The 12,118-nt window shown below is 37.5% G+C and overlaps 1 protein-coding gene across 4 annotated transcripts in view; it reads left to right on the top strand.

Moving 5' to 3' along the window:
• RapGAP1 (Rap GTPase activating protein 1) overlaps window positions 1-12,118 on the top strand; it is a 102,068-nt gene that overhangs the window by 45,647 nt on the left and 44,303 nt on the right. The window contains exon 1 of one of the 4 annotated variants that reach the window (XM_017177972.2): window positions 5,055-5,194. The exons of the other annotated variants lie outside the window; for them this stretch is intronic. Coding sequence (XP_017033461.1) covers window positions 5,121-5,194 — 74 coding nt within the window. The 5' untranslated portion in view covers window positions 5,055-5,120. Of the gene's footprint in view, window positions 1-5,054; window positions 5,195-12,118 lie in introns of those variants that run through there. 4 annotated transcript variants of the gene reach the window in all.

The following is a 12,118-nucleotide window of genomic DNA, read 5'->3' as shown; positions in this document are numbered from 1 at the left end:
TATACCAACAACAGCAGCAACAAATACGACAGCAGCGATGACGTTTTAATTATGTGTGCCTAGAGGAAAAGCGGAGGTTGATTTAGGGGGACGGGAAAAGCCGAGACACTCGCGAGACAGTTTCAGCGGCATTTTGCATTTCGCAATTCGCAGCTCTCCTGCTGAACCCCAGCCAGGACGAAGCTCAACTCGGTTTGTTAATTTGCAGAAAGGCTGGGGAGGGAAATGGCGGGAAAATGGGGGCTGAAAAGTGAATTCAAAACGGAAACATTGCAAAAATGCGCCAATGCAGCAAATGCTCAGCTCGAGAAGGAAAAACTCAAGGGGGGGTATGAAAGTTGGGCTTCAGTCTAGAATATATATTTTCCTACACTAAGCTAAATACCTTAAAAATTATTCAAAATGCTTAGTTTAATGTGAGGCTTTCACTTTAAATGGAATGAATTCTGGGAAATCAGTTTCCACTAGCTTAAACCCTCTTGGCACTCTATATGTTTTCTTTTCTTTTTTTTCCAAGCATTTGGAGCAAATTAACAAGCGTAACAAAAACATGGAAATCTACATAACTAACTCCCTGAATATATCTACATATACACATTAATGCATAGTCGAGCAAAAAAAATATATACTATAAATGTATAAAAGCACAATGGAGGTCACACAAGTTTATAAAAGAAAGAAGAATAAATTTTAACTTGAAAATAAATATTTATTTGTTGAAAAATATAAGAATTATTTCAGTAAATTAAATTTAAAGAATTCATTTGTAGTAATTTATGGCTTCTTTAGGCTTTTACTAAGCGAAAGCCTTGTATCTCATAGATTCAACATTCTGTTTGCAGTCTGATCTTGTCTTGTTCAAGTACTAAAATATATATATAAAAATAAGATGAATAACTTAGAGCAAAATCTTTTTTTTAACGATTTTTAGTACCTTTTACTAGAATTAGCATGACCCTCACTGTTATTATCCTGACCTTGTATCTCGTAGCCTTGTATCTTATAGATTCAAGATCCTTTTTGCCATCTCAACTTGTCTTTTTCAAGCTTAACACTTTCAAATATTAAATTATTTATTAAAAATTCATATATAATTTCTAGCAAAGGTTTATTTTATTTTTTATGATTTTTTTAGTACCTTTCACTAAAATTTCCTTGACTTTAACTGCTATTATCTTTACCTCTACTGTTGACGCACGCATATACAATCAGCAGTAGAAATGTTTCCAAAGGGTGTCGTTGTCGCTCTCGTTTTGTGGCTGCCACTTCTTCTCGTTCTCACAGCCCCCTCCATCGCCCCACCTTGAGTGGCCTTTGGGGGGGTAGGAAGAGGTGGTAAATGGGGGTGGTAAAGTCCCAACGAGATGGGGTTAGACGACAGCCTTCCCCAAGCAATTCCCACTCGAGTGAGGCCTCCACACACAACATGGGTTAATGTACTTTGCTGCAGCGGCGTCTGCTTGACTGACAGCCTCCCTTAACAGCCTGCTAGCCCCCCATCGCCACCCCCCCTTTTGTAAAGCCTAACTGGATGGTATACAACAAAAAAAATATACACAGAACCGTTGAACATTTCTAACATTTAATTTGGTTCTGTAATTGAGGAAATTTTCATTGAAATGAATTAGCTTTTTCAGCTTTTTTGCCTGGGAATTTGACTGCCATCGAGGGGGAGGCGAATTTAGTTAGTCATGGGTTAATGTCTGCTATCAATGTCAGGGTCACATGGGAACTGGGGGGGGATAAGCAAGAACAATGAATATATGATGAGGCAAAGGGTGAGTTTTAAGAGAAAGGTTATGAATTTGTAGAGGAAAATATGTGATAAAGGTCAAAAGAGTTATTTTACTTTGATTTCAAATATTTTTGAAATTAAATACTGAGTATTATAATATTATTATTAAGATTTATAGTTACCGTAACGAAGCTATTTCTATAAAGAAAACTTTATAAAATATAGTATAAAAATAAAACAAAATGGAAAATAATATTTTAAATAATTATTAATTTAAAAATAAGATTATTTTACTTTAATTACAAATATATTAAAATTAAATACCGATTAAAATAAGGAAAATACAATTTTATAGTTAGAAGATTCATTTAAAAAGCTTTTTCTTTCATTTTCTTTATACAATAAAATTTTATACAATTAATACTTTAAAAAATTGAATTATAATCCAATTTTTAACCCATATATGGTGCTCATAATACAGGGGGTATTTAAAACCCCAATCCATTGTTATCCAAAACCAGCGGTACCACCTCCTTCACAACCATAAAATGTATCTCATAATTTTATGCAGATTATTTGGCCTGTACCCTGACAAATTTATAGTTTATTTTGTTAAATTCTCTATGGTTTGTTTCTGGCAATTGAGGAACATAAAAATGCATAAAATTATGTTAATTTTTTGAATACAAATTCACATTTTCTGACCGAAAAAAAAAAATTATTACAAATCAAACGCTGCCAATTGGGCGAACAAATCATAATGAACCCAAAAAGAGAGGTTGAAAATGGAATATTAGGTTAGAAATTATAAATTCAAACTGAATTTCAAGAAAAAAAAAAAGGTTTTTTTAGATTCTCACCCCTAAAATAAAAAAAAAAATGTAAGTGCTTCAGAGGGTTGAAGGGTGAGGACTGTCCCTTCTTTTTTTGTCGGGGTGAGAAACGCGTGCGCAGGCGCCTTTGACACCTGAGATGACAATTAGAATAAAAAGGGGAATATCACAGCGAGAGAGAGTGCCCAGAGGAACCTCACTTTCAAGTGAGCTGCAAATTAAAAAATCATAAAAAAGCTAGCAAGAAAAAAACTCACTCTGAGAGCTAAAAAAAAAATCTGGGTGGAGTGCGTCGTCAACTGGCGACACATAAACAGAGAGCCAGACAAATTTGCATAATTTGAACAGACAAAAAAAAACTAAGAAGAAATAAAATGAAATAGGAGGAAATATGAAGAAGAAACTAGTCAAGAAAAGTGAAGTTAACGAGGGGAGGAGGCCGAGAAGCCGAGAAGCTGATTATCGTGATTATGTATGCAAACTCACACACGGCACAAGAAACAGACCCCGGGACAGGTCGAGAGACAATAGAATTATGAGGTGTTGAACGCTGAGTGACTAGCGGAACGACCATAAAAACCTCAGGCAGGGAAGAGAGCCATATACGCGTCCCATAGGCCCTTCAAAACAATGGAAAGAAAGTTATGGCCTAGCATTGGAAAATGGGAGAAGAAGAGTTGCACTTCAGAAAAGGAAAACTAAATGCAACATGGCTAATAAAGCGTTGCAAATGGGAACAGAGTTCCCCAAGTACTTCAGGTACCTGGAACATAAAGGGTACAAGTAGCGCCAGAGGAAGTGAAAAAAAAAAGAAAAAAAAAGGGAAGTGATGCGAGGGTTTTCCTCTTCTTTAAGAAATCGAATTGAAATTTAATGATAAGGTTGAGAGGAGCTGCTCATTGGCATTAGGTCAGCTGTTGTTTATAGCAAATGGGTGTCTACTGTTGAGACAACAGATGAACAGGTCTTCACTTCCCTTAAGAAGCTATAAAGTTCAGGTTAATTAGGGCATTCGGGGGTGGAGACAATAAAGGATCTTGGTAGGTTAATTAAGGAAAGCCTTCAATAAAAAGGAGATAAATAAAAATGAAGAGGCAAACAATAACTTCATAACTTTTCAACTTAAGAACCTTTAGTTTCTTAAAATATTTATCAGATTTTAATTTCCTTCTTTTATTTAAAAATAAAACTGTTAAATATATTCTGTTAAATCCCATTCACAAAGTAAATTCATTGATTTCCAGTCTGAACATCCTTTACTTCACTCATTCATTCATCTGATATCCCCCACTCCCCTTTGTCACCCATTATCTGCCTACTTTGATATCTGATCTGTCAGTTCAGTGAGCCTGTGTCCAGTTCAGGTGTTAATGACTTATTCTGCAGTATGTCCCATTGTCTTGCCTGTGTTTTGCATGTGCCACCAAGTTGGGTATGAAATTATAGATGGAAGAACCCATGGGCCTATTGTTCCAGGCCTGAAAATGGACAGGGGCCAAAAACCCAACCCCAAAATGAGAGAATAAAACATAAAGCCTTGCCGGGCCTTTTGTGACACGCTCGTATCCGGTATACCGGGTACCGGTGCCGGTATCAAATAATGGCTTGATAAAGTCGAACCAAAAAAATAATACCTCCGCAAGTTCAAGTTCGCCTCAAACCTAGCAAAGATCGGGGGTTAAAGCCAAAGCAGCTTGCAACTCGTTGCGATCGAACTTAGTGAATGAGTTTGAAACCAACTTGCAACTCAAACTCGGGAGTGATCGAACTTGCACTCAGAGAAATACTTACGTTCGAAATTTTAAATAAATAATTATTATAATAATAGTTAAATAAAAGTTGTTCATAACTTCTGTTGTAAGTTGTTAATAACTTTATTTTTTATATGAAATTATAAACTATTAATTGTGTTTATAATTATTAATATACATTTTTCAAAATCTTATACCTATTAAAACATAAGAAACATTTTTTATATTAAAAAAAAAAAAACATTTGTTTCTGTAAAACTCTTTATAACCGCCTAAAAATTCAAATTACTTCCTTCTTTCATCACCATTTCAATTTTTTCTCAGTGTACTTCAAAGCGAGGGTTGAAACCATAACTCCGTACCTCTATAACAACTTCACCCAACGCCAATTCAGTTTGAAAACATTCGTCGTTCGGTTAGGTTGTACATATAATTTGGGTTCCGGTTTTATTAGTGGGTCAAGTTCGGTACAAAAAATACGAAATAAAAACCAGAACTTTGCAAAACGAGCCGGGCGAATGTATTCTCAATAAATAATAATAATGAGGGGAATTTTAAAAGTGTAGTAGTTACTCGTACTTAGTGTTAAATCTACCAGTGCAATATCTAAGGACAATTCCTAACCTATCCTAAACTCTAAAAGAACAACGAAAAATAAAGCTACCTGTGAATCACGGCGACTGTTTGGTCTCTTGACCTAAGCAAACAAAAGGAAAAAGTGAATTTTTATACCTGGACAAAGGAAGAGAGAGCATCTCTACCTGTTGGAAAATCTCAATCTCAAACCGATCTCAAAACAAAATGAAATATCTATCGCATACACACAAGGAGTCCTATACTCTGGTGGCGCGCAAGCGTTACATGAAGAATCTGCTGTATGTATAAATTAATAAAATTAGTTTAAATAATTAAACTAAAAATTGTAAAGTGCAACCAAATGATTTCATATTGATCTACTTTTCAAATAATCTATTTTCCTTATTTACCCAAATCAAACCCCATTCATTATCTTTCATTATAGATAGGCATAAATGTCATGTAAGCAAATATTGACAGAGTTGCATGTGTATCCTCTCATTGTTCCCCTTTGTTTCCCTCTGTGACATATGCAAAAATTATGCAAATTATTTGATTTGCCATTTGAATCCGAAATGGGCCTTAATTAGTCCTCTGTCTGCCTGCCAATAGCGCACTCTACAGGATTCCGATTGCAATTGGTAGGGAGTTTTATGCAAATTTTCCATTTTCCATTCTGCCAACCCCAAAGCTGATTTCCTCTCCTTTTTGCAAAAACCATCAAATGTCATTTGTTTTTTGGGGGTTTGAAAAAAAAAAAAACAAACAAACCGCAAAAATCGCAAATGAATTATGGATTATTGGGATTCAAGAAAGGGATATCCAAAGGATTTCTTCCAAGAAGCAACAAAGATCGGTTTTCCTAAAAAGGAAAACCCTTTTGTCACTTCTGTCACTCGTCTTCCTTTGGCTGTTTTGTTAATTAAATTTATGATTAATGAATGAAGCTACTGATGATGATGATGATGGTGCCTTTTCCATTTCCTTACCCTAACAGCTGGGCTAGGGCTAGGGATAAAATGTAGGGAAAATAATGTGTAAGGTGATATGGCTTAACCCTTTTTTTGCCCGCGGCAGAGTTTTGCACCCTCGTTAGGTGTTGTTTTTTGCGGATTTGCTTTTTTTTTTTTCTATTTTTGCAAATCAGCAAAGTCAACACAGAGGAAATTCTTCGATTCTAGCTGTTGGTTATCAATTAGCTGGGATCAAACAAAAAAATATATAGAAATATACAGAAAACCGTTAAGCCGAACGGTGGTAAATCACTTGGCCAAGCCCACACATGCATATCCGTATGGCCAAAATGGGAATCTCCCTCAGGGGCCATGATCTCCGCCCAGTCGCTGCGTCTCCTCCGAGTTCAAAAAGTGCGCAGACGTGCAATCATAATTTGCCCAACTCCGAAAAATATACTCCAACGCTGCCAAGAGAGCCCGCACCCAGGCAAATGCCGTGGCCAGGGGAGTTACTACCAACAGACGGTAAAATGGTCAGAAGACATGCAACAGCAGCAGTCAACATAATTAGAAGTCTGCAGTTGCGGAGGAAGTTGCATTAGCAGCCAATCAAAATAATTTGAGGCGTTTTATTAGCGAGCGGATGAAAAACGCGCACAAAAAACGCTAGCGATTGCTGTGGCGAGAAAAATTGCGAGCAACATAAAAAATAATAAAAATTAAATTTAAAAAAATAATAAATAAATATTTATTTTTAATTTATATATAGTTACTTCTGCATTATATTTAAATAAGAATTTATCAAAAACTTACCTAAAAATATCATAATTTAATTCTAAAAATTAATTTTTAAATTATAATTAAATTTTTTATTAGCAATTATAATTTTGTAAAACGTACATTTTTTCAAAATAAATTTCCCTATTAATTCCTTAAATATTCCCCAAGAAACTCTCTTTAAATAACTAAATAAAAACCTTGCTGCTAAAAACGCAAATAAAACGCTAGCTAGAAAAACGCACTCAAAACGCTACCTAAAAAACCGCACTCAAAACGCTAGCTAGAAAATCCCACTCAATATTAATGACTTGTGGAAAACTCAAACTAGTTTTCCAGCAACTTGACTCAATATAAAATTGGGCCATCAGAAACGCATGCAAGTCGCGTGAAAAACGCTAGGAATTTTCCATGGCATGCGAAACTCGTTAGTTTTTGTGTATTAGAGCCGCCTTCTTAATTAGCTCATAAAAAAAGTGATATAAATATGAGGCTAAGAAAAGCAGTAAAGTGTTTGGAAAAGTGTTAATAAAAATATATATTGCCAGCAGAGAGTCGCGCGAAAACTCCCAGCTGTTTTAAACGCGCAGCACGCTGGCAGCTTTGCTGTTGTGATCCCCCGAGTGCGGTAATAATAATCAGCCCGGCAACGTTTAACCCACTAACACCATATCACACCAGCGGGCAATTAAGTATTTAATTTAATCAGCCCATACGGCCATCCATCAATCGCCTCAATCCGGCCATCAGCCAATCCCTCAATGTCGCATCTTTGTCGGATTTTTTTTTTTTTTGGCGGAAATGCGTTGCAAATTTCTAAGCCATTACAATGGACCGATATATCGACGGATAATGTTTATTTTTAAGTCGGTTTAACGTGAAGCAATCCCGCTATGACAACCCACATCACTCCACATCATTCGGAAATAATTGGAAATTAACGAGACCCCGAGGCGAAGATTTGACACCAAAGATTGCAAGTCGCGGCGACCTTGTTGTTTGTCGCCCACATCATCTACATATATACTATATCTCTATATATATATATGTTGGGAAAATGGAGGAAGGGTAGAGCGGTTTGCAAACCTATTAGCCAAAGTCATAAAGCCATGACTAAGATGTGCGAACATGACATCTGGCCAACCAGGAAAAGCGCGCCAAAATAATTTTGGTCAACGATTTTTCGGCAAGGTGACAAAATGGGAATATATGGGGGGGAAGTATCTTTGGCTTCCAGAGTGCCTTTTAGCTTGGCACGTGGGGAATGAAGAAGCGCGTGCCTTGTCCACATTAATTCCAAGCCAAGGAGCTTGGCTGCACTGGAAGAAAATGTTTAAAGAGGAGACTTTTAAAGGCTTGGAATTCTTATAAAACGTACAGTAGATATTGTTAAAATATCCCCATATATTCTACAAGTAACATTTGTTCCGTAATTAACTATATTATTTTACTATATTATTTTTAAGAGTGTACCTTAAGGGTACAAAGCGAAGAAAAGGCACCAAACGTAGCCTTCCGTGGCCTTATAAATAGCCACGTTAACTGACTGACTGACGCGCTTCATTAATATGCAAAGTGGCTCGGCTCGCGTCGTCTCTTTTGGCCCCTCGAAGCGGGCCGCTTTACTATCGAGTAAGCCACCTGTAAGTGGCATCAAAAGTATCAACGTCTAAACGCTTATTACCAGCATTTTCATGCTGCATTTGCACTGGCCGAATCGGGGAAGGAAAACATGGCCAACAACAGGTTGTTCTGGGCCCCCTTTTTGGCCACGTTTGGCAGCGATTGCGTGTCAAATTGAACTTGACTAAGGAGGAGAGGGGGGGTCTTGTTTTGGGGGGTTAAATGGGCTGTTGAAGTTGAATATTTTACATACATATGTCCTATATGTGCTCTGCATATTTATCGAGACTTTGGAGGTAATTATGCAATGACTTGTTGCTCAAAAAGGGGGAAATATAAATGGTTCTTTTAAATTAAAATAATTCTTAATGGGTAATTGGAATATATTAAGGAGAAGAAACACTTAAAAAGTCATGATGATTAAAGGAAAATATGTAATAATAGGTGAATATAATATAGTAGTAAATCATAAGTAATATAATTAATATTATTATCAATTTATAAGTGCAACTTTTATTTGTATTTCTGTCCCTTTTGACCCTTCCCAGCCTTATGATCTATCCCACCTTATGATATCCCCATAAAAAAAGTTACAGAGGTTGCCGGCACAATTGAACTCTCTGCTAATTCTTTCATAGGTCAGTGTCCTGTCCCATTTGAAACTGATCTGAAAACTAGCAACGAAAGATCCTTTAAAGACCCAAACCCTTTTCCCATTCCCCCAGCCATTTGGGTCTACTTAGTCACTTAATCTCAATTTCAAGTTTTCCAAAGGATTCTGGGAAAAAATCCTTTTCCACTGACCGCACACAGCAGCTGTTGCCTATAATTTCTTCTTATCCTCGGCTACACTTTCACCTTTTTTTTTTGGCCATCAGAACTTTCTTTTTCCCGGCGATCGTGCGGCCATAAATTTCCTAATGCTGTCAGCAAATAAAGTGAAAAACACGTTTTCCCAAGAAAGTGTCCAAGAAATTGTGTAATTTTTACCCCAAAAAAAGGTGAAATAAACGCAGGACGATTAAAAATATGTAAATCGGGGAAGAAACTTTGTTATTTGAGGAAACTTTTCCGGCAAATTTGTGGCTAATTTATGAGACCAGCTCAGGTAGGAGGATGGGAAGGAAAATGGAAAGGAGCTGCTTGCCGAAAGGGTCTGGCTGTACCTTAAGAAAGGATATCGCATCCTTATAGGATTTCGAGTGTCTGGAACGTGTTGCATTTATGAGGTTGAACGAAAGCGGAAACGAGTTTTCTTTATGCATGCAACCCCCTTGCAAGGATATTTCGCTCTCTCTCCTTCTCAGACAAAAGGAAACTGGGCAGAGACAAGTTTTCCCAAAACGGAAATGAGAAAAACTTGTGCGCGAATCGCGACGGCTGTCTTGGAACTAATTTTAATGACAATTCACAAGGCGCGGATGTCGCGACATTCGGGATAATGTGAAAATGAGGAACCGCTGGCCATCGACAAAAGGAATTCATGGGGTGTGGCCAACCCTGAAAATGCATATATTTTCCATTTCCCTATGCCGCCTCCTTACCCCTTTTTACATTTCCGCGGCCACTGCTACTTTCTCAGCGGTTACTTTGCACTGTTCGTCAGCCATTAATCATAAATGCAGAAAGGAATTAACTGCAGAGGATTTTCCAGGCTGCCAGGGAAATGCAAAAAGAAGTGCATTTTAAAAGGGGAAAGGATCCTCTTATTCTCTTCAGGAAATTGTTTACCAAATGATGTAACATGCTTGTTAATTTATATATTATTTAAGCATTAATTATACTGTTTAAAAATGCAAATAAAAATATGAATAATTTCTGAGACGAGGTTGTACATTTTTAAAAACAATTATACTTTCTTTTAATTAAAGGTTTGGCTTTTCTAAAAGTTATTTCAGTAACCAAACTTGTATTAATTGAGCCATTTTAACTTGATTATTTTTTAAAAGGGAATTCCCCGGTAGAGTATTAATTACAGGGTGTCAGGACATTTTCCGTGCAGAGCAACGACCCTTCTGTGGTCCTAACTTTGGACTGTGGGACTCTGAAAGTCTGACTTTTTGGTGCCATGCAAGTATCCTTTGACATGTCGCCTGTCCGCTTATCGGAGCGAGTGCATCGCCCCTGTCCACTATCCACTCCACCCCTCTCGCCTACGGAATTTTCCTTTTCTCTCAGGGCATTTCACCGCTTTCCTCCACGATGCTATCTGTGAGTGCTCTAGTTTCCAGTTTGCCTGACCCATTATTAGCTGTGAAATGCATGAATGTCTCTCTGGCTCTGTCACTTTATGGGTGTGTGTGTGTCCTTTGTCCTTTGGGACTTGATTTCCTTTCGCATTGGACATTTCCTGTAATTTTTCACTGGGAAATATGGCACACACACACACACTCACAAGGGGCAGATCTTTGGTAAAACGTTTCAAATTAGCGCCTAGGGAAATGCCAAAAAAAAAGGAAAGAAAAGAACTTGACTTGGAGCCACAGAATGGCATTTCCCATTGCAAGGTGTTTGTAGTTCCCTTCCTGTGTGTTTTCCCACGCAAGTCTTGGGGAATATATACATACATATATATTAACCCAAAAGTTGTAGTTGGTTTTGCGAGAAGACCCGCCAAGGCTTCTTTTCGGAGCCATCTATCTTTGGCTTGTCAACACCACATTGCTTTGTTCTCCTTTAGGTCTTGGCTGTTCTTAGTAATTGTTTTTCTCCAAGCCCCTCCCTCATTTTCCCTGAGCTTTCCACCTCCCTTCACAACTTGCTACATTTTGCGGCTAAACTTTAAACACGCGCAATGCGCTGCGCATGCCAAATGAGTTAGGAACCTGAAAATACTGAAAATACGAGGGTTTGAGGCGGCCATAAATTTGCATTTAATGAACATTTCGGGAAAAAAGCCCTAGAAGATGCCGCCCCTCCCGGAATTAACGCTTTTTGTTTGTCCGTAATGGCTTTTAATTATGTGGGCGGTTGCATATAACGAGGCGAGCGACGCGGAGAGTCCAAAATGAAAAGGTTCTTTGCCGGCGCAGGCGTAACCGCAGCACACACACACAGGAAACAAACTGTTTGGTGGGTGTTATTCGCAAAAGGAAAAAAAACAGAAGAAAACCACCATTGAAACCCAAATCTGATGCATCAGATTTCAGCATAACTGTTTGGTTTTAAAACCCTGTTCGCATCACATCATCGCCGTTCCATTGTTTGGCCATTTTTGCAGTTGACTTTTGCACAATCTCCCTCACGGACCGCCCTGCCTGGCTTCAGTTTGATTTCATTGCCATTTGTCGAGCAATTCATGTGAAAAATTGTCATAAAAATGCAATAAAATTGTTTTGGGCTACGTAATTCGATCGAACGGCAATGAAAATAGTTGTAAAATCTATGAAATGCATGTTGCACAGCTTGTTGCAAATCCTAGAAATATGAGGAAAAAGCAAATCGTTTGATTTATGAATAACAGAAAATGCTGTGAAATGTGAGGCAATGAAAAGCCATTGATTGATTGAATTTTATTGCCTTGAAAAAAATGGGTTAAGTTGGATAGAAAAAATGGGTGAAGGTTAAGGATGGCCATAAAAAATTTAAAATATTGTTTAGCTAAGCCATAAAAGCTGAAAATAAATCTTTATAAATCAATCCCCCTACTAAAAACATTTCTCTAGAGAATAACTCAACAGTAACCACCTCCAAAAAATCCATATAATCACCATCTGTTAGTAGTTGCGCCTCTTTCCATATATCTTCTCCAATTACCCGACTCTAGAACGGGGTATTGCCTCAAAAAATGTCCACTTTCACCGCCACTTTGCCCCAAAAACAGGCACTCGAAAACTATCAACACACAGGATATATATTACAGAGGCC

Source organism: Drosophila kikkawai, chromosome 2L (genome assembly GCF_030179895.1).
Source record: "Drosophila kikkawai strain 14028-0561.14 chromosome 2L, DkikHiC1v2, whole genome shotgun sequence".
In the NCBI taxonomy this organism is placed as follows: domain Eukaryota; kingdom Metazoa; phylum Arthropoda; class Insecta; order Diptera; family Drosophilidae; genus Drosophila; species Drosophila kikkawai.
This window is presented reverse-complemented; position numbering and strand designations above follow the sequence as displayed.